Source organism: Pagrus pagrus, assembly GCF_965226575.1.
Source record: "Pagrus pagrus genome assembly, chromosome: 14".
NCBI classification, from domain to species: domain Eukaryota; kingdom Metazoa; phylum Chordata; class Actinopteri; order Spariformes; family Sparidae; genus Pagrus; species Pagrus pagrus.
This window is the reverse complement of record NC_140198.1, coordinates 22,723,859-22,747,420: the sequence shown is the minus strand read 5'-3', so window position 1 is coordinate 22,747,420 and position 23,562 is coordinate 22,723,859. Positions and strand designations below refer to the sequence as shown.

Here is a 23,562-nt window from a genome sequence, read left to right as displayed (position 1 = left end):
TAAAACAGCATGGCTTCATGGTAAAATACAGCGATTACTAAACTGTCAGACGTGTTTCCCATTGAAAATGTGTGGCACATTATGAAACGTAAAATACGTCAAAAGACTGACTGTTGAGCAACTGAAGTTGTACATGAAGCAAGAACGGAGATTGGAACAGAGTTAACATGCAACAACAACTTTTTGGAATTTTTTGCTGGCATCAAATTCATAATGAGTGTATATGTATTAAAAACAATAATATTTATTAATTTGAACATTAAATATCTTGTACTTGAATGGTATTCAAATGAATATAAGTTGAAAATGATTTATGAACTATCTCCTTCTGTTGTTATTTAGACTTTACACATCGTTTTTTTATGACCTTCTCCACAAAGATGGTGCATCAAATTATTATAATGAGACCATTAAGTAAACTAATTAATGGTCAAATATTTTAAACAATATCACAGCTAAGATAAATGTCTTCAAATAACATGCAGCATTAAAATTGACTTTAAAGCTTAAAACCTTATACTTGACATAGAGGCATAGTAAAAACATAAATGCCACAGGGATAATATTGTATAATGGCTCATTTAGCATGTACCATGATGGAGAAAATACATTCTAGAATCAAAATAATCAAATTGTACAATTCTTTGATACTTCTCTATTTTTCTACATAGTTTAACTAATTTCCAGATGTTCCCTCTCTCAGAATTCCAGGATTTCCTCACCACAGGGAGCTCTAAAGTTTGATCTTGTCTTATCAAGACAAGCTCCAAGCTTCTTTGCTGATCAGTATATTTGTGTTAGAGTTCAGAGTTCCCTAAAGATTACTTTGGAGTGAAGCCAACTGTATACAGCTCAGTGATCAGTCTACTTTCAGTGTCAGATGTAAAGCCTCAAAACCGTCTTTCTTTAGCCCCCCTCCTAATTTTGACACTCCACCTCGATGGGCTAAAGCTTGAAAGTTTAAAACAATAAACTGACTGCACTATCAGGAAAAAACAGGAATTACAAGTGGTACAACGGATGAGTTCTGCAGTATTATTCAGAGGGTCTTCTCCCTGGGGTGTGTGCTAAAGCTGAGGCCATGGGAAGACCACAAGACACGGTCATTGCTCTGAGCATGGTAAACATTTCACACGTCACAGCGGCTCTGCTGTTAAATTCATTACTTCTCTGTTTGAGGCATCGCAAGGCCAAAAGTAGCAAGACCCTTTCCAAACATATTACAGAGTCAGAGAGTGCGTTTATCTATCAGCAGCAGCTATATCATAACTCTAAAACCATACCAAACACGGTAATGTACTGCTGCTGATCTGCTGTATGAGAGCAAAGGCCTGTGTGATGGTCTGCACTACATTAACACACATTAACATTAAATATGTTGACATGTGAGCATGGAGCAGAGAGCTCAGTAATGATACCAGAGGAAGAAGAGGTGAGGCTGGACTGACTGGTTTGTTTCCAGATCACTGTGTATTAATGTCAACAGTACATATGGTTGAAGATGAGGGTGTTTTGTCAGTGTGAGTATTTGACTGTCAGCCAGCTTTACTGTCTCATTGTGACAACACAGTTAAACTCAAATTCATCTACCTTAAGTGCAGCCTGTTGCATTTGTAGTTCAGCAGGAGTCTATCTAAACAGAGCAGTAGAATCGGCTGTTTCTGTGTGTTCACAGAGAGGAGTGGTCTGTACGGAAAATGATGCCAGAAGTCAGCAGATGAAAGCATGTTTGTTTAACATCTGCCTCTCTTCCCTTTTATGATAAGGGGACACTCATGAACCTTGTTAAGGCCATTCATGTCACAAAACATCTTCGGCAATAAAGGTTGTGTAACTCCAAAGTCTCTCAGCTGGCACTTCAAAACATTTCAGTACGACAACTTGTTGCTTAAAATGCCTACAAGGAAGTAACATTAACAGTAAAAACTGTTGTCGAAGATCATTGCAGGGAACTTGTGATTCACAGAAATGCAGAACTCAAACAGTTTTTCCTCTAAGTCATTAGCCCACTGCAGAAAAAGGGTTGTTTCCTGTGCTTTTAAAAATCACTCTTGAAGTTCAATGCAAGACTAAATGACTTGATAACATTTCTGTTTTGTTGCAGTGTTGGGTCGGTCACTCAGAGCAGGTCTGCATATGTGTTAAAGAAAATAAACTAAAAATAACCTTGTTTCACAACATTCAGTTTGCATTTCTGCCTGATTTCCTGTGACTCACAACCAACCATGTTGCATGTAGAACAGTCGTTATATAAAAATATGTTTATTAATCTCTTTTAAAGGAAGAGAAGTATGGTTATTATGATCTTACAGTGACTTATTGGACAAAATCATTTGGGTAGGCCCACCTGAGCTTGCTGTTGCCTCGACTGTAGCTGAAGGATGCTGTGCGGCTGCTGAAGGAAGCAGGGGTTTTGATTACAGACTCAAGAGAAGGGCTCTTCCTCATGAGGCTGGTAGGTTTCAGGTCCTCACTGCAGCCGGACAACTTATCTGGAGGAAGGGAAGGATGCAGGAAAGAGAGGGAGAACGTGAGGCTGGAAAATGTGGGATCATAATATACTTTGTAAACAGAATTCTACAATTCAGAGACAGCAGCAAGTATGCAAAAATAATGCAAACTTTTCATCTGCTGTACTCAGCTGACTCATCCAGGAAGGAGCTGCACACCTGACAGTTTACGAGCTCAGTAACCACATTTACGGTATTTGCTTTCTAAGAACAAAATCATAAAACGACCCACAAAAACACAAGCCGGATGTTTGCACATCTTTATCTATTCACTTGGCTGTGTGTGTGGACGACTTACATCAGATATTTCAGCATTGCTCATTGCTAAAGGCAGTGACTCATTAGAGACTTTGTCTGGATGTCCTTTGACCTAAAGGCAGTGTGCAAGGCTCATTTGTTCCAGCATGACTGCTAGAATAAATATGGATATCCATGTAAATTAAACACCATGACCATATCTGTGTTCCATACCATATTGATGGGAGAATTCTCCATGATTGATCCTTTTTTCCAACGTCTTTGATAGTGGCTTTATGTATGACTGTCTCTAGAAGAACAGAAAACAGGACAGGGATCTCATCATATCAGAGTCTGAGACTCTTTCACTTCAAGGAAGTCTTTTTTGCAACATATCTTGGTGTGTACCTGGATTGGGGAGACAGCAGCAGCAGGTGCAGTGCGTACAGGGATCCCACTCAGAGGGCTTCTTGGGGAGGAATGCATTTGAACTGTGTGGCCTGGTCCATCTGAAAGACCAGATGATATACCCATTGATTATTATCCTAAAAAGGCATCAAATATAATTTATAACATCAGTAAATAATTATGACATTCATTCTAAGACTTTAGTGTAGTTACTGCAAATGAGGAACTGTAGTATTTCAAAATAGGAGCAGAATAAAGCTGCCCCTCCACCCAAAGTACCAAGAACTCTTAGTCTCAGGAACTACTTTTCACAGTACTAAAAGGCTTATTTAGACCGTTTCCGCTGCAGTCTTTAGACCTTTAAGAAGAGGCAAATTAGCAGTGATGGAATGTCACTAAGTACATTTACTCAAGTGGTGTACAGTACTTACATTTTTACTGTACTTTAAGTATCTTTATTTAGTATTTCCATTTTCTGCTACTTTATACTCCCACTCCACTAGATTTTGGAGGTTAATACTGTACTTTTTATTCCACTACATTTATTTGATAACTTTAGTTACTAGTTACTGTGCAGTTTACATGCTGCATCAGACCCAAAGAAGGGCTGTTTTAAGTTTATTTATTTTATTGGCAATCTTATAAAAAAGATACCTTTATTCTGTCGACCCACAGTATACATACATGTAAAAATATGTATAATTTACTTTTACTTGTACTTTTAATATTTAAGTATGTTTAATATCAGATACTTAAAGATACCGCATCAAAATATTACTTATCTTAAAGTCTTATTCTTAACTTTTACCCAAGCTTGACATTTGGGTACTTTCTACTTTCAACACTGCAAATTTGCCCTCTGGTGTATATAAAAAGTGACAGCTGTTTTAACACATCACTTTTGCATGCAATTATACAACACCGTTGGTCATCAATCGCCTCCCCATCTGACGTATGCTTTCTTCTGTAATGCCATGTGGATGTGTCAAAGCACAATGAACAAAAAATAAACTAGTTTGCAGCCACAGATTTTTAAAAATGACTAAAATAAAATGCTGCAAGGACTCAAACAATCAAAAATGTTCAGCGTTACAAGTTCTACCCTCTTGCTCATGTGCTTTTGGAAAGTGCTACCCTTCAAGCAGGGACTTTTCGGTGGTAAAATAATATCCCCTGAGCTCAGATTAGATCCTGGTCCCCAGGGTGGAAATGCACTGAGTTCCTCCAAAGGTTCCTAGTCCCTGGGGAAAGTTCCTGTAGTGGAAACACGGCTTATCATACAAATTTTGAGCATTAAACCGTTAGGCCAACAATAGACAGCATGGTATCAAACCTTAATCATTTTTGAATACTGGAATGTTTGAATTGTTAAGTATCAAAAATTGTCAAGTACCCTTGGTTAGCCTTTTTTCTTGTTTATCTGTTCTTTAATACACACAAGGGCCACTTTGTTAGTTATACCTGTACAGCTTAACTCAATCAGATACCATAAAGTCTACTTTAATGATGCCTATAATGTTCAGTTTTGTTGACATTGTCATACAAGTGTTAAATAAATTATATGTTTTAGCATTGGGGATATAGTGAGTGATGGTGCTGTATCGGACTGCATTATATTTTATGAAGAGGTGTTTCTGCCTCCCTCATGAATGTAAACAGGACGGACAAAATATCAGACACTATATAGATTTTTTTTAAGCAGTAAATGAAATAAAACAGTGAATAATATTTCATCCAGTTCTGGTGTTGCTGTTTGTGCGAACACAACATTGAACACTGAAGCAGTCGGTTAGTCTTTCACTAAATGTGTTCACACATGATAAAGTGACCTTTCAGAAACAAATTGTGAAACTTCATTAGACTAATCAAGAACCAGAACTGAAACCAACTTTAGATGCTTGTCAGACCTATCAATCTCTGTTGAGGTTATACTTTGCTATTAATAGAATATAATACAAGCTGTAGTTGCTTAGAACATTTAACAAGAACCACCATTTCCTCAGTGCTGCTGTAGCTAAAACTATTGAATCTGACTGTCTCCTCATCAGTCGCAGATTTATCCAACACATCATCATTTTATTTTATTGGTGTATTCTACTGACATGTACAGAAAAACCCTCCCACCTGCCCAGGGTTAGCCCAGGCCACACAGTCCTACACAACTGCACATTACTTCTCTGCAGAGAAATGACAGATATCCACGCTGGAGATCTCACCAGCTGTTCCTCTGCAGTTACACACTGTGTTGGGATTCCCTTTGTGTGTGTGTGTGTGTGTGTGTGTGTGTGTATGTGTGTTGAGATGCTCACTCTGTCCCACAGTATCAAAGGACTTAATGAGGGATTTGACAGTAGCGCCGGGCTCGGAGTCGGCATCTCCGCTGGCGTCCGCGGGTGTGGTCGGGATCATGGAGATGCTGCACCAGTGACGGTTGTTATCGGAGTCGGACACCCTCACCTCATCACCTTGGGACCTGACAGACACAATGAACAGGGTTGCTGTGTAGACACATATACAAAACAGACGTGTGTGGGGAGGAGAATCTGTGTGAACTGCAGACTCAGGACCCTCACTCTAATATTTATCTTATGAGATTACCTGACCATGTGATCATCGCTTGAAGAAGACTAAAAAACAGTCAATAATTGGCAGCTAGTTCTAGATAGCCACATCTAAATTTAGAACACAAATTCAAGCAGTACAATAATCAAGACACTGACTACCCATTGCCCCCGGTGAACATTGGACTCCAGGCTGCAGAGTGAGGGATTTGGTCCATCTTTATCAGTGATGGATGAGGAATCAATGACAAGTAAGGAATGTCCATCTTAAACATTGCACTCGACTCACCTCCAGAGAGTGAGGATTGAAAGAGATACACAACCACAGTTGGACTGGTGTAGTCTCATTTATTCATTCGCCTAATGAATAGCAGTCAAACACACATACAGTACACGTTTATGTATTCCTTCACAGCCATACAACCAGTCACAAGACCTTCTTGTCTTTCTTTGCAGAATAAATTAACAGCACATTCACTGTATTGTCCATTAAAGAGCTTTACTATAGACCGAAAACAACCAATCACACTGTTACCATCTAATCTTTTCTAGATGGTATTTTTGAGAGTATCCAAATGTTTATATTTTGAGCACCAGTACCTTTTTATCTGGTAGAACATTATGGCTTTTAATAAAAATGCACAAATTGAAAATCTCTGATAAAAGCTAGACATTTAGTAGAACCTGAGATCCTGCAATATGTCATTATCATACACAGAATATTGTGTACGGGTTCGCCTCAAAGATCAACCATGTTCGTGTTAAGTGACATATCTTTGAACTTAAGTGATATCACAAACTTTGAGGATCTAATACAGTAAAAAGGATGTTGAGAACGTTTAACAGTGATTCAAGAATAATCGACAAGAAAGAAGCATCTTGAGAGCCTCGATTGACCTCTGAGATTCAGATAAAAAGTCTATGTGGTTGATTCTATATTAACTTGTCAGTAATGTTGCTAAGAAGAGGAATGGTAGAAAATGAGTTCAACTCATCATATGCAAGTGGTGTTTTTGAACAGTAAAATAATCCTTTTTAGGAACCTGAAGCACAGTCTTTGTGTAAAAATAAATGGACCATCAACCTTTTGGTATGTTTGCAGAGAGTAACAAATGACTCTGAGGTACAGCTGTCTGTTTTTGTGGCAGTCCTAAAATCTAAAATGTTTGGCAGTGCTCTGGATGTGCCGGCATGGCTGACATCAAAATCATCCTAGTTATTTTACCTGACAGAAAGAGTTCTGGTAGTTTAGAAAGAATATAGCAAGGACCAAAAGTACAAACAGTAACAGAGCAGATGATGCTAGTATGTCCACATGGTTGTCGCCTGCATGTGGTTATTGTGTGTTCGTTTGTGCCATCTAATGGATAGATATGACACTGCATCCAGTTTGAATCAAACTACAGGACCAAAGACCAAACTTAAGTCTTAAATTGAAGTTTTTTTTAAAGTAAGTGGCCGTAATTTGACTGATACAGAAATAGAACAGCAAACGTGAGGTCCAGCACAAAACCGTGAGACACCTATTACTTTCCAACTGGAAGTTCTGCTGCATTGCTCTTGCCTTGAGGATTTTCTTGGGGATTTTCTGATGTTACAAGTCAGACTTTTTTCTGACAGAATGCTTGAATTCAAACGGTTTCAGCTTTGCCACTGACTAAATATTTACCAAGTCTCATTCTTACTTTATCTTACCATTTTTTTAATTCATGGTGCTTTTTGTAACAGGTCATCACCCTCTACCATCTCAACTTTCTCAAAAAGGCACAAATCAGCTTTGCACAGTATGAAAGGGAGAGTCTTTCGAACATATGGCATTTCTTCAACAGAGACAACATTACAAAGAAAGAATACATTCATTGAGAAATAAAAATACAGAAATATTATTCAAAAGGTTTCATAGGATATGGAAAGCCAGACTCTGTGTGATGAGACTCGTTGTGTACTGCATCTACACTGGTCACTGTGGCTTAGAAAGAGACTGGTTTACCACATTACATTTTGAATGACACAGAAAGGTAATAAGTGCAACAATAACACTGTCTTCACGTGGTGCTGAGGTGGGTGCACGTCTCTAGTGCCCTTCTACTGCCGTCTTGGTATCAAAAGTGGCTCCGGTGCTTATTCTGAAGAGAAAGAGAGGAAGAGAGATTAAGTTATATATATATATATATATATATATATATAACTACTATTTAAAGATATTTCAAGTATTTATATATGCTGTGTTGTACATTTGCAGCAAAACTTGAAATTTTTTCTTATAATTGGTGTTATGAAATGCAAACCTCTGGGCACTTCTGGACTTTTTAACACTCTGCTCCATGCATACCTCTTAATCTTACGATTAATAAGGTCACTCATTAGGTCTAGTATGACTAAATCACCCGGTGATGAAGACGCTATGCAAATGTATCTGAAGCAGATGATGCATAGCATGAGTTTAATCCAGTCATGCGGTGCAGACCATCCTGCTGTTTCACCAAAAAAGTCGGAGGGTTATTCATTCAAAGAACAGCAGGTGGCACCAGATACATCTATTTGAATGTCAGGTTTAAAGAACCAGGCAAAGCAAACCAAACAGATAAGACAGTCCTGAAGGTGCAGTCAGCCAGCATACGGAAAGACAGACAGAGTCAGACAGGTTGAAGCAGCGACACGAAGCCAGACACAGACAGGAAGGTCAGTGAGCAGCAGCAGCAGCAGCAGCACACAGCAGGGCAGGGAGAGGCAGGCTGGCTGAGAGAGGGCTGACAGGGCAGGGAACTCACCTGGACTGTACATAGGTAGGCTTGTCAGAGGGACATCTTTGACAGAGTCATCACAGGGAGCTGCTGGAGGTGGGGAGCGGACGCAGCGTAACAGCTAATCTTGGGGAAAGTTCGCTGATTTAGCCAAAGTCTTAAACCAGTAATGTAATGTACTAAATTCACAAGAACTGCATGAAATTTGAACAAGACATATTTGGTTTTAAACCAAATATTTCTATTTCTTATATACTCAAACTGCTCTCATTAAGTTTGTGAGGTGACCAAAATCACTTAATTATATCATGACTGGCCACACAGATAAACAGTAGCAAACCTAAGCAGACTTTGCCACAGAAAGTATTTGACCTGGCATGATAATGAAAGGGGACAACACTGTCAAAAACACCATGGCATTTGCACGCTCAAACACACTTATATACAATATTCTCACACACAAACCTCTCTATAAATACATCAATCACATTACTGCATGGCCACAGTGCAACAACACTACATGAAATCCTATAGCATGATATATTGTCATAGAATATTTTCACTGAAAAGTGTTAAACTGGCTTCAGTGTTGCATCAGAACACACTTGGATCAAGGCAGCATCTGTGCATTGAGCAGATCTGCCTTCTCATGTAATGATAATCTGCTCTAATCAATATACTGTAGTTTAATGTGGAATGTGAGGTTTGAATGTTATATAGGGCAGTGATCAGTGTGGAAGAGGGAGACAGAGAGGGCAGCAGCTTAAAGGAGTAGAATACACAGAGGGAAATACCGCAGGAGACTGCTAATTTACCAACAGAGTCTGCCAAATCCCAGAAACCTAAACTCTGAAACTCCAAGGATTAATCATGTGAAATACCAAGATATAAATTAAATAATGTCCACACTGAATACATCCTACTTTGATACCAGATAGGAATTTTGGAAACCTCTTAAGCAAGAGATTCTTGGGAGTTTAAATGAAAACATATTGCTGTTTGTATCACATGTATAAAACATTGGATGGGGATATGGCAAGACTCTGGCAGGTATCTCATATCCACATTGTGTTCAGAGAGAAAGGAACTGCAGCCTGAACAAGGGGAGCCGAGGGATTGGTGGAGTGGGAGGAACTGAAAAAAAAAAAAAGGAGTATGGAGGAAGTGGTACCTGACTCCCTGCAGGGCCTCAAGGTCTGTGGAAAGCTTTGCACTGCGATCCTGCTCCTCCTGCAGCTGCCTCCTGAGTGTGCGCAGCTCCTGCTGAGCCTCCACCTTGATGTCATTGGCCACCACCACTGCTGTTTGTAGGTCCGCCTGGAACCGACGCCACTCTTCTTTCTCATCCTAAAGACACAATCGCATTGTATATTGTATAGGTCAATGCAGATATAAACGCATACAGGCAAATACATACGGACAGAAATCAGAATCGGGGACTGTTTGTGAACCCTTTGTGAAACTATATGAACCTCTAGGATAATGACTGCGTCACTGACATTTTGCCCCATCGCAGTCCATGTTTTGTTAACAACAGTGTCTACTCTTCTTTGTAACAGAGATTGGTGGAATTCAAAAATGACCCCAAACCAAATTTTAGAAAAACTTAGAAAGTATTGTTTAGAACTCCTGAGGCTAGAAAGAACTTTAAAATCACCCCAAGACAGGAAAAAAAACACTCTGGATCTGAACCACGAAAGGGAGTCAGAACAGCCGGTGCTCTTTGGTTTGAAGCAGGCAAAAGACACTGAAAAAGGAACTAAAGAGAAACTGAAAAGAAGAACTGACGAGATCCCTTGCTGCTAAAGTAAAAACAGAAAGTCTTTACTCATTTTTTGTAAAGGAAAAAATAAGTTCCCTTGTAGAGTAGTTTTTTGGTCACGTCTTTCTAACTACTTTTCATTTTTTTCCAATGAAGAGAAAGTGTATGTGGCTTAATGCGCCACCCTTGATAAAAATGCGCACCTAGCATCTTTTTTCATAGCGCTCCACCTTTTTCATGTGGCTGCTCCGAGCACTTCTAGTTAAAAATCCCTGAACTTTTCAGAAAGGCACTAGGTTCATCACTGTTGCTCTTTTACAGGCAAGCAATCATATATAAGATCGGGCAGGACTTGTCATCAATCAGCCTGGTAAGCAAGATAATGGAGGAGAAGCTGGTTCTGGCTGTGTCTGTGTATCCCGTCTATCCATCACAACAGAGACTTTGAAGCCCATTTGTGGGACCAGATTGTCCGTACGATTAATGTTGCTGATGAGTGCTTTTATCATCATACGTGTTGTAAGCTTGTGGTTATCTGTGTAGTCAGCCCTCTGCCACCATAGAGTTAGCTAATGTCAATCAAAACCAACATGCAGCTTTTTTTTTTTTCTCTCTTTGCACAAGTGCTTCGACCTGCTGCTCCCAAGCGCACTGCCAGCAGAGAGAATCGTTATGTGGACATGGACCCTTAGATGTCCGTCAATCAACAGTCAGACAGACGCATGAAAGTAAGGCAATTACAGAGTTAGCACTGTAGAAAATAACTTTTAAGGCGGTGACAGTGAAATCCAGGAATCTGGTATCTGGTGCCTTTTTTGAAGACCATGGAGAAAATCAGTGCCTTCCAAAAACTACATAGCTGCTTTAACAGCCCACCTGGATGCTACTGGAACAATGCTCAGTGATGCCAGAAGTAGCACATATTTCTGATTTCTAATTTTGCTTTTATTACACGGCTGAAGGTAGAAAGAGATAAAACATTTTTAAAAAAGGTTGAGAGAAGAAGAGACTGTATGTTATTAATATCTGAAAAGGAAGATCTTACATTGGGAGGTCACAGTTAATATGGTACATGACCAGAATATCTACTTTAGTCACAATGACGTCCCCAGTTTGAACTTTTAAAACTTTCTTCTTTATGACCTTTAATAATTATCTGAACCATTTTTGTTTTGAGTACAACTGTTTTGTGTCTTCAGATTGTGATGTCCTAACCTTTCATTGTTTATAGACGTTTTTAAGGAGCTTTATGAATCCGCAATATATATAAGAAATTGCAATATGACCAAGTGCAATATCAAAATCGCAGGAGCTGCGATTTATGGTTTAAGGTAAAATGCGTCAAAATCTACTATTCTAAATGAAGTATTGTGGTGCTACAGAGATGCCTCGGGCCACAAATCATATTCTCCAGACATGAGGGAACTAAAAAAGGAAGGAATGGTCATTACGTCACAAAATTTTGCTTTGGGGCGGCCAGACTGTGGTGTCAGCTGTATTGAAGTCAATGGGAGGTGCATGGAGAAACACACTAAAACCCAACATATCTACATCATATGACTTCTGATAAGGAAATGCCTCCAGAAAATGAAAGAACACACTTCAGAGACTAGTTTAACAGCTGATTTTTTCCCCCCAAATGATTGAGAGGGCCGATAATGTTGTGATCACACGAGGAAGACCAAATATCGCTGCTGAGACTGCAGTTACACTACGAACAGGAGCCTCTCCCCAACGAAACTGAGGGACGAACACGTGTTGATAAAAAAAACAACAAAACAGTTGATCTTCTGCTCTCTGAATTGTGGTCTCTCATTTCCCTGAGGTGTTTCTTCATCAGAAATCATATGACGTAGATGTGTTGGGTTTTAGTGCGTTTCTCCATACATCTTCCATTGACCCCAAAGCAAGATTCAGTGACATAATGACCCTTCCTTCTTTTTTGGGTTCCCCACCAAAAATCACATTATCAATTTTATTTATTATTTTTTTGTTGAAAATAAAATTGTGACTCATACCACAACCTTAATATTTCTTTCTTTCTTTTTCCGTTTTGAGTTACGTTTTCTTACCTTCATCTGTCTATTCAAAATTTTCAGTTGTCGATCGGCTTCAGCTTTCTGCTCCTCAAGCTTTTTGCAAAGATCTGCAATGACAAATTCAAGGTTTGTGAGAACTGCAGGTCTAACTTACTGTAGACTCTAACTTTAATCTAATCTAGTGCTCAGTTTTCAGTGAGGTAAATGGGCAGCAGCCAATCTATAGCATCAGGTAACAGTTACTTCTGGACAGTATTAGATCTTTCCAGAAATGTTTTTCATCAGACCAATCTCATCTGCCATGATTCATGACAGCCTGTGGAAATACAGTGTATACAGCCATATAACATTTGCCAACTGCACTGATGGAAAGTCAGACACAGATGTGCTAGTGTGCCCTCATTTTGCATCCGATTTTCATATACACTCATACACACTTAGGTTAGTTATAAGTAAACATGGCTTAAACTATCGAAGTCTAATACAACAGCCCTGCAATAAATCCTTGGTGAACTTTATTATGTTATTTTTTCATTGGCTGTTTAAAGAGGTGTTTCAAGACTAAATATTAGAAACAACGGACTGATTTATTTCTCGAGATTACATTGAAGACTATATAGGTCACCCTGCAGAATCTGAACAGCCAATGAAAACAACATACTCTCCAGGTCCAGGACGGCTTGGTTGGTGTGGCAGTTGACCGCCCTCTGCTGCTCCACCTGGTCCTCCAGTTCGAAGATGGTCTCCTTTAACTCCTTCACATGGTTCTCAGCCTGGATCCCGACCTCCTCCAGGGAAGTCAACCGGCTGCTGAGCTCCTGCTCCCTCCTCTCCGCCCGCTCCTGAACCTGCTGGCATTTGGCCTCCACCTGCGTATGAGCATGTATTTGTGTGAGTGTGATGGGTTTAGTGCTGAAATGGGTTAAAACAAAGAGGCAATGTTTCATGTGAAAGTAACTGCGGGCTATCACTGTGCTAATTAGATTGAAGCACTTAAAACAGGATAATTTACGATATCTTCAAGATATTCTTGTGGTGCAGTGTTTCTGTTTGATCTGGATGGTGCTTTTATAAATCTCAATCTATCAAAACATCAGATAAAAGATGCTTACCACAAAACTGTATACAGACAAAATATTTGGGTGTCTGTGAAGACTGGATGAGGAAGACAAGCAGTGTATGTGTGAGGAAACTACTAACAAAAATGTAATTAAAGCAAGCTTAATTATGTTACGTATTTATCAGATATGCTAGACTGCTCTGTCTAATGAAAACAAACTTTTCAGTTTTCATTTACCATCAAGCAGTAACAAAATTAAAAAGTAACCGTAGTGAGTCTACCTTGCCTTAAAGAGGTAGTATTATGCTTTTTGCCTTTCCTGTATTGTGTTATTTAGCATGTTTGTGCATGTAAAATGTCTGAGTGAAAAAGCCAGTCCACGACAAAGGGAGTTACTCTCCCCCACAGAAAACACTGCTCCTGCACTGCCTGAAACGCCTGGTTTGGAGTCGAGCCTTTACTTCCGTAACTTATGTGCATCATTATAGCGTTATGTAAATATGTATTTGTATGTATTTATAATAAAATATATACAGTATACTCCACTCAGTCAGCAGATATACAGTTGCTACTGCTGTAGCAGTGTTATTTTAGATCACGCTACCTTGCCCGGCATGACCCGCCCTACTCTGCCTCTGATTGACTATATCCTGCCAGTTTAGTAATGCATATGTGCAACTCTCACCAAAGATTGAACAAAGGTGAGATGTCTCACTCTGTAGCTAAAATGGAGCGTTCAAGACACAGTGTGAAAAGGGATGCTGCATCTCTCACATAAAAGGTCCAGGCTGTAATGTATAATCACCCTAGATAATACCCAATCACCAAATAATAACTCTAGAATGAGCCTTTAATATCTTCAGAGGGAACAGGTCCTCCATGTTGCATGACAAATATTCTACAGTAGCCTAGAATGGACAAACAAAACACTGACTCTGAAAAGAGGGATTTTCGTGTTTTTGTTTTTTTTTTGCATTTTTAGTGGCCACCATAGAGGAGGGTGAGGTGAGGTGTGTTCAGTCGATTATAATCTGTAAATGACAATAAATGCTGCAAACTGGACCTTTAATCAATGTTCTTAAAGTTCTGGTTCTCATTATGATAAAGGTAACACAGAAATAAGGGTGTGAGTTTCAATCAATGATTTGCTTAAGTCCATGCACAGCTGTTAACACAAGAGCTTAACTAAGTCTGACAATGAACATTTGGCCACAGTGTAAATAGGTGACATGCAGGGTGAGATTGACTCATGGAAATAAAGAAGAGGTCAGTCTGGATTAGATCTGACTGCATCACTGTGTTCTCTGCTCCAGCTATTGAACTACCCTGAAGCTAAGGTCAGTGTACCATGATGAGTGCTTTCGTCTTGAGGAGTGAGACTGTAATGCAGACCTCTGTGAGAACAGTATACCAAAATAGGTAAATTATATAGTTATGCAGGACTGGCACCATGTGGTTCTAACAGATTATGATGTTCATTAGTGAAGTTATGGAGTGGCCTCATCCTCACACCCATGTGGCAGAGGACAGGAGCGTGACTCAGAGCGTCACACAACAATGCACCACCCTACTGTTGGCACCGCAGCCACAGTCCAACAATGATGACATCACTGAGCTTATGGTGACACGCCTCACTTTGGAGTCAACAACCACCAACGTGATCCCAAACCCACACTGTCTAAGCCTTTGTGGTGTTTGTGGTGTAAGGGGGAAAACCAAAGTGACTACTAAGAAACAGATGAAAACAATCTGAGTGAACATGAGTTCATGGCTGTGCTGGTAAAGAAAAGTACCCAATACCAGCTGGAGAGCCTGTTTAATGATCATGTTTTAACCACTGTGGAAAATGTGTGTCCTCATATTAACATCCAATAGGTGGTGACTAGGCCAAGAATTATTAATAATGTCATGGTTGCCAATTAGACTCACATTTTTCAATCATTAGCTAGACTGGTGAAACAACTATTAACTTGACACATGGCTGTAGATGTTTTGAGTTTTGAGTCTTGAGTCTGAATTGCAAAGGCGCTGTGTGAATAAAAGTTAATTGTTTCTGAATGAGTGAACTTGTTTTTCATAGTTTACAGTAAATGTGGATGGAGAGATTGTTCTTTAGGGAATTCCTGAAAGCTTTGTCATACTCAACACAACGAATGAGCTCACTGAGATAATACATTTTTTGAACAAAGTGAGTCACAAATAATTCAAGTCCTGGTTTGAACAAAAACACCACTTAGTACAACACAATAGAATCAACCAAGGAGAAAATGTTTGGACTGTGACATTCTCGAACAATCAGGAAATTGTCCTGTTTTAAAAAGATTCACATTAATCTTTGTAGACAACAACTCCAAACAAATAACATGTTATATTTTGTGATAAATACTAATGCCTTAGTCATGCATCATGTGTGTGTCAACAGTAAAAACATGTCTAACTTTCAGTATTCCCTTCATAGTTTATATACATGGTAGAAATTAGTTGTAACCTTGCAACCCTCTTACCTTGGACATTGTGGCTCGCACATGCTCAGTCTCGGCCTGTGCCTGTAGCAGCTCCTGTCTCAGCTCTGTCAGCTCCACCTCCAGCCTGTCTCTCTCAGCGTGGGCTGTCTTCAGCAAGTCATGCACTTCCGTGCTGTCACTGGCACTCTGCATGGCCTTCAGCTCTCCCACCTTTTGCCTCTCAATATCCACCTGCGCTTTCAGCCGACTGTTTTCCAGTCTGAGACACTCTGCTGTCGCCCTCTGCTGCTCCGCAGCCTGTGCTGCCTGACCTCCGGCTTCCTGCTCCCTGCCCAGCTGGGCCTGCAGCCTGTCCATCTCCTCTCTGAGGCAGCGCACCTGGCCCTGTGCCTCCTGGTGCTCCTCCTCCAGAGCACGCAGGCTGCCCGTCAACTGTTGCTGGATGTCCACTAGCTTCTCCCGTTCGAAGCGGGAGCTTTCAACCAGCTCACCATACCTCTGCTCCAGCTCTGCTAACCGAGGCCCTTGGCTGCCCAGCTCCTCCTCCCTCTGGGCCTGAGCTTGGGCTTGCTCCTGAAATCGCCCAGCCAGCGACTCATTCTTCTGGACCAGCACCTCCACACGCTCTCTCTGCTGTTGAAGTGAGGTTTGCAGGAGGCGCTTCTCCTCAGCCAGACGCTCGTTCTCAGCCGTCAGCTCCTGCACCACCTGCTGCTGGTCGGCCAGCTCTTGCAGAGTTGCCTGCAGCTCCTCAGCTGTGCTGTGGTGGCTCTCCTCCATCTTATGAATTTGTTCTGTCAGAAGCTGAACTGACACATCCTGACCTGCTGCACTTGTTCCTGCCCCCACTGTAACAACTTCCCCACTGACACCGCTGCACACTGACTCTGAACGTGATGGGATCTTCTCAAACTCTGAGGAGTCAGGTGATGGCGAGTCCTTGGTGATGTCCGAGCTGGAGGAGACAGAGGTTTTAAGAGGGCTGGTAGTAGAAGGGAGACTGTCCTGTTGTGGAGCTGAGGAGCTGGAGTCTGAGGGCAGGCCATTCACCAAAGGCTTGGATGGGCTGCCTGTGTTTGTACTAGAGAGTGGTGAGGCCTCCAAGGAAAGCAGCTTTTCCTTCAGCCCCTGGTTCTCCTCCCTTAGCGCTGCCAGCTCTCTCTGAAACTTCCCGTTCTTCTCCCTCAGCTCTCCAACAAGCACAAGGGCCTCTGCCACCTGTCCCTGCTCTTGATCTGCAGCAGGCTCTTGCCATGAGACAGCAGAAGAGGCTTTACCTTTGCAGCGCTGCAACTCCATCCTAAGATTGCTGATTTCCAAGTCTTTAGTCTTGGCCTCAGCCAGCAGCTCTTTCACCTGGCACTCCAAAAGGCCCTTTTCCTGGCCCTCTGCATCTCCACGGGACTTGGTTGAACTGCGTGTCTGCTTTGCCAGGGTAGAGAGGCTGGAGGTGCTAGCACTAGAAACCATCCTCTTAGTGGAGGAGCTCCTAAGCTGGTCCCTCAGAGAGATGCGGTCTCTTGTTATGGTGGAAGGGATTTCTCTAGGAGCTGGGATACCAGACTTCTTGGCTGCTTGTACACCTGCAACACAGACCAAAACAGAAGAACGATTAGTTCCTAAGTGATCAAATGAGCATTTACAGTAGTCCATCCACAAAGCAGCTGACAGAACTGTCTGATTTATGACTGTAAATATAAAGTGAAAGAGATTTTCATTCGTTTCTCTATTTCAGCTACAAACACATGCACAGTCGGACCCAAATATCATAAAGGTTTCTTAAATGCCAAACAATGAGACCATCAAATAATCCTGTTAATGTTAAAATCTTTCAGCCTTTTAGTAAATATAAATAATAATCATAACCTATATTCACCACTTAGCAGTAGAGAAGTAGAAAAAAGCTGCATTATTAATCTCTGGTTAAATGAAAGGAAAATATTGCTGCAATGTGCAAACTTCACAAAAACAATACACGTATTAACAGAATATTTAAGTTAAAGTAGAGCTGGGTGAAATGGCCTTCAAATAATATCACAACACACTATATGTATGTCAAATCTCCTCCTCCTTCATAAATGCTAGGACTAGGCAACAAAATCAAATATCAAGATATTTTTGACTAATTACTTTGATATTAATAATGTAACAATATTGTAGGTATGACTATTGGTGCTTCCACAAAATATTAACACAATTTCTGATACATTTTTGATAGATATATCAATAAATAATGTGATTAATATATCACATTAGTAATGATGACATAATGACAAAGTGGGTAAAAGTAAGCACAAATAGAATAGTGTCAAGTTCAGAAAATTACGTCACTTTACTGTAAAACAGGCTTTAAAACCAGGAAAAGAAAATGTATGCCAGATATCCAAAATCTCGGACTATACATAGTCTCATATCATGATAACAATATAATATCAATATGCTGTATATTGTCAACATAGGTGTAATGCTGCTGGAGTGCACAGGAGCGCTGCCCCGCCACTTTTTTCGGTGAGCGAGGAAATAAAATGCTCGCAGTTTGCATAATCTGGTTGAAAATCATATATCGTGATTTAAGCACTTGAGGATCCAATCATCACAAAAGCCTTGCAAGAGAGCAAAAAAACAAACAAACATAAGAAACATAAGAAACAAATGAAACGGTCAAATAAGTCATATTTGCATTCAATGTGTGCAGATTGATTCACGATTTCAACTCAGGCTGTGAGTAGCATTCATAACATAACCATGTGTGCATGCGTGTCTTAGGTGCGCTCCAGAACTTTAACAGATAGCACTATCTACCCCTGATAGTTTATCCCCAAGTGAAAGTAATATGAATTTTCACATAAGATGCATGTTCAACTTCAGAGTCAAAACTTCATTTAGTTTAACCAAAGGAACATAAGATCTACAGTGATGACACAATACAGATTGTAGTTTCCAGTCATGAAATTCTTAATTAGCAAAGTTAAAGTTAATTAATGAGTACAGTAAAATGACCACATAGCAGGCTTGACACTGAGAAGGGAAGGTTAATGGACTCAGCACAAAGACATGCTGGGACCATGAATTTGTTAACATCATGTAATGACACTAATTGAATGGACAGTGTGCCACATTCAGACACTTGTATTATTCAGCAGTTTCATGATGCTGGTCACTGTACCCTATTCACATTATTGTTCTCTGTTTGGACAACAGAGCATCTGCCTGGCACGGTCTGTCTGTTGCTGTCTGCGGTCATTCATCGCCACAGCAGAGCTTAACTGTGGCATTTCAAAAGGCATCAGCGTGGGTCGCTGGTGCGAGCCTTTTCCAGCCCTCTCTCAAATATGAAGAGTATTTACAGATGCTCGGTGTGAGCAGGGTGCCGCCTGAAAACATTTTATTGTTGGTTTTCAGATCATCAGCAAACAGCGATGCAGACACAAGGGGTCTGCTTGTTTCAAAGGATGACAAAGGTCCCTGTGCACGTGGAGCACTCAGGCACAAAGCAGCTTAAGCAGTGCACAGACAAAGACAACCCTGTGTCTCTCACATGCATGCACCATCATCAAACCCACAGAGTGGAGCCTAGACAGACAGCCTGTGTGCGGAGATAGACAGAGCATCACCCTGAGCAACACGTGCACACACTCACAACACACACACACATAAAATCCACAAACAAATGGCCTAGTTTGGAATGGAAATCCTATACCCCTGTGGGTTCTTTAAGTACTCTGCCATTGATAGGCACTTTGCACAGACTATCCCTTATTGAATTAAGTAGCAACTGTGGCAGGAGCTGCCAACACTGGCACCATTTCTGGGGTACAAAGCCGTTTAACATTCCCAGAGTGTGATGCTGTGGTTGAAAAAGAGAGGTGCTTTAAGGAGAGGGGTAAAGACATATCAACAGTGTAAATGGAAAATCAGGCATATATACATTTAAACCAAAAGTATCAAGGTTCAGATTTGAAGGAAAATCAGAGTAGGGTTGGTCAGTATATCTATATTATAACATCAATGCGATATGAAACTATATATCAGCCTAGATATTGGATATTGTTATCATTATATGGCATAAGCATAGTCTTTTCCTGGTTTTAAAGGCTGCATTACAGTAAAGTGATGTCATTTTCTGAGCATACCAGATTATTCTACCTGTTCCAATACTTGCCTTTACACAATCATATTGGATTTCATTATATCCACATTACTTATGATTACTGATCAAAAATGTCGTTGTGTTTGTGAAAAATACCAACAGTTATCTCTACAATATTTTCAAAATATCAACATAGAGGTTTTTGATATTATTAAAATATTGTGATATGTGATTTTGTCGCATAGTCCAAAGGAGATTTCAAAATATAGGGACATATATACAGTATATATATATATTGTGTATCTCGACATAAAATATAGCAGGATAATTTTGAGGACCTGTCACTCAGCCCTAAATCAGGGGCTGTAAAAATGAATAATGGCAGAATGACACTCGGCTCTGTCAGTTCTAGATGTCATTGAGATCTCTGCTAAAAGCCACTCTTATAATAGAACTCCAACCTGTGTGGATTGTGGGGATGCTGTAATTTAAATGCAGCAATTCGTCCCAATCAGTAAGATGAATTTACTACTGGACAGACCTGTACTTTTTCTGCACTTCACAGAGGATGAATCCATGAGTGACAGAATGAGGACAGCATGCACTCCTAAATTATGTACTGTCACATGGAAGATGTTAACAACAAATCAGCCGTGTGTGTTATAAATGACTATTTACTTTGCACTACGGGAAGCGTCATCCAGGCGGGGCAGAAAAAGACAGAAACACCTCACAGCTAATGTCTATTTTACGGCCACTTGTCTTATTCTCATTATAGGTGGCAATAAAGAGGGGGACAATAGGTCCTTGTTAGAGAGAGAGAGAGAGGAGTCCAATGTGATTAGGATCAGTCCGTTCCCATGAGGATGAGTGATGCCAGGAGTGGGACTGTGGGACAGCCTTTCATTTGCTGTTCTTTCATATTCTGTTTTCCTCTTGCTCTTACTGAATAAAACCCAGATGGAGCACATGAACTCACTCATCTTTAGATCGCCCACCTCTTTAACCATGACATCACCACAGCTGCTTAATGTGTACAGAGAAATGACAGCAGTCTAGATGCCAGGAGTCAGCACATGTAGGACAGCAGTGTCCTAAAGAGGCTGAAACAGACAGGCTAGAATACAGCATCAGATAGTTGGAGAAGCTTTGAAATGAACACAGAGGCCTCATAACTCTGTCACTGCAGAGGAGGCGCTTCCATACATTTTAATCTAAAACCACTGATGTTTTTGTCTGTATCAGCCAATACAAATTCGGTGCATTTCTGTAGTACAAATGCAGAAGCACAACTGGTTTAACTTTGCAGACCATGCCTTTTAAAGGTAACTATTTTTAAACACTAGTGTTATATTCTGTTGACAGATGTATTAAGTGACATACTCCCAGAGAGAAAGATTATAAAAATGTCAGCTCCACATTTGGCCAAACGTTGGCTATTAAAACAATATTAGACCAAAAATAATATTGTTTTATAAAGCTGATACTCACCAACGCTGACAGTGTATCATTGTGTCTCTAGGAGATTAAAAATACCACCCCAGTTAGACAACCTGTGTCCAAAACCAACACAGCAGCTGCAGAAAGTGCATTATTTAAATTTTTACCCACTTTGCCAAACACAGAGCCAACAAAGGCAGGAGAGAAAAGAGCTGAGACTTAAACTGACACTTAGAGGGCAGGAGGAGACAACAAATGGACCAATGAACTGAAAGTTCCCAATCTGTGGCTGAACATGGTATAGGATCAGATAACAGAAATAGTCTCTTTAATGTGTTTGACAACCTTTTGAACAATCAAAGCTTGGTTATTTATTATGTTGCACTGAAGAGTGAAGAAAGAGAGACTCTTTGTCTCTTACAAACACCACAGCTGAGATTCTCCTGCAAGAGACAGTTCACCTTCAACTGTCCTAGCAGAGCTGCTCTGTGGCCACCTGTACAAGACTCCCAGGAGAGAATGTGGGTAAGTGCATTTATGTGTAGAAGTGCACTGTTGTAAATTTCATTGCACAATTTATTTCTTGACGAATAATATATATGAAAACGAGCATCCACATGCGAGTCTGAGGGATAACAACAACTTGTTCAATGAACAACCAACCAAAATAGAATAAAGGCTGTTTGCAGAAATGGAATACAATATATATAATTATGTTTTCACGAATAGTTGTGTTTTCGTTACCTTAGAATGAGCCTGTTATGTCTACAGAGGGAGAAGGTCCTCTTCCACAGAGTCAAACACAAACACTGGCTCCAGAGACAGGCTATCGCCTTTTTTTTTTGTTGCATTTTTAGCCACTTGCGTAGTTTGTTGCAATCTGCACTATTACCATTAGATGCCATGAAATCCTACACACTGGTCCTGTGATGGCTGATGAAAGAAAGACAAGGATCAAACTACCCCATCACAAGGTTTGTGCAGCACATTACAATTGTCTGACTGTTCAGTCAAAACAATAGTAGTGGGCAAGAATAATGTGTGGTATTAGTAAGGATCAAAACATCTTAAAATTGCCTCATTTATAATGAGTGCACTGAATTTTTTTCCAAGAGAGCACAAGAATTATATTTGTTTTAGGTCTGTGTGCAAATGCAAATCTTTCTTTCAAAAATCGAAACAGAAATATCCTCGACCAAGGTGGTTAAGAGTTAGCTTAGTCTTAATTTAGTGCTATCTTCAATGTTGGCCGGCTCAGGGCCAGGACCGTTAATAGCTACCTCTGAGAAGCACTAAATCTGTGAAAAGGAGTGGAATGGGCAGTTAAATGGCTCACTGAGGAGCTTTCCTCCTCTAGCAAGAAATAAATCCTCATGTAGTCTGAGCAGACCAGCTCTTATTGATAGCAAAGTGCAAATACTGCAAAACACCAGTTCAGGAGAGGGAGAAGAAAATCTTTCCCAAAGACTGACAACATTTTCAGTGAGAGAATTTTTGTATTCAGTGTCTCAGCAACTGTTTTTTACTCCCTTCATCTGAAAAGCCATCTTAATGAAGAAGATGCTGTCGATAATTCCATAAGAATCTTTCATGTACAATAACATTGTTAAGACAGCAGTGGCAAAAACAGACTTGCTTCTAACTTCATAAAACTGACTGAGGAGAGTGAAATGATTGTGTTGTTTACATTAACTAATTATCCAAATGAATCACACACACTGACTTCCAGTAATCCACAGGCATTCAGTTATTTCATGAAAGTCAGCTCCCTGATCACAGTAATGCACTGTGCTGCCTTCTTTCTTTCTAATGAAGATAAGCTTTCAAATCACAGCAGGAGCCGTGTGGCTGGACACAGTCCAGCACCAGCCAGTTAACTGCAGCCAGCCTGCCCGCCAGCCAAGGTGACAGAGTGCATTGTGAGCAAAGTGCACACAGTCTTCAATTTACAGAACAGAAGGGTCATGGGTGACGAGTCATGATGAATTAATGACTACAGGTGGTCAGAATGTCAGAGAGTTGGCTCCTGAAATGACGCACCGGCCTCATCACCATCACAAACAAGCTCTGGATGGGGATCTCTCGCTGCCTCTCCTCTGACTTTCCGTCTGTGTTCCAGGAAATGCTGTGTGCAGTTTTCCAGTCAGGTGGAAGTGGAGAGGAGAGACAGAGTACGCAGTCTGTGTACCAGGCCTTCCTGTTGTCCAACTGACAGGGCATGAAATAGGTCAACAGGCGCCCCTCAG

General features: G+C 40.5%; 1 protein-coding gene across 3 annotated transcripts in view; it reads right to left on the bottom strand.

Moving 5' to 3' along the window:
• specc1 (sperm antigen with calponin homology and coiled-coil domains 1) overlaps window positions 1-23,562 on the bottom strand; it is a 78,257-nt gene that overhangs the window by 20,958 nt on the left and 33,737 nt on the right. For all 3 annotated transcript variants that reach the window (XM_084372838.1, XM_084372839.1, XM_084372840.1), the window contains 8 exons: window positions 15,826-17,369; window positions 12,923-13,130; window positions 12,295-12,368; window positions 9,632-9,807; window positions 5,465-5,628; window positions 3,156-3,256; window positions 2,982-3,057; window positions 2,348-2,492 (listed from right to left, as the gene is read on the bottom strand). In XM_084372838.1, coding sequence (XP_084228964.1) covers window positions 2,348-2,492; window positions 2,982-3,057; window positions 3,156-3,256; window positions 5,465-5,628; window positions 9,632-9,807; window positions 12,295-12,368; window positions 12,923-13,130; window positions 15,826-17,369 — 2,488 coding nt within the window. The remainder of the gene's footprint in view (window positions 1-2,347; window positions 2,493-2,981; window positions 3,058-3,155; window positions 3,257-5,464; window positions 5,629-9,631; window positions 9,808-12,294; window positions 12,369-12,922; window positions 13,131-15,825; window positions 17,370-23,562) is intronic.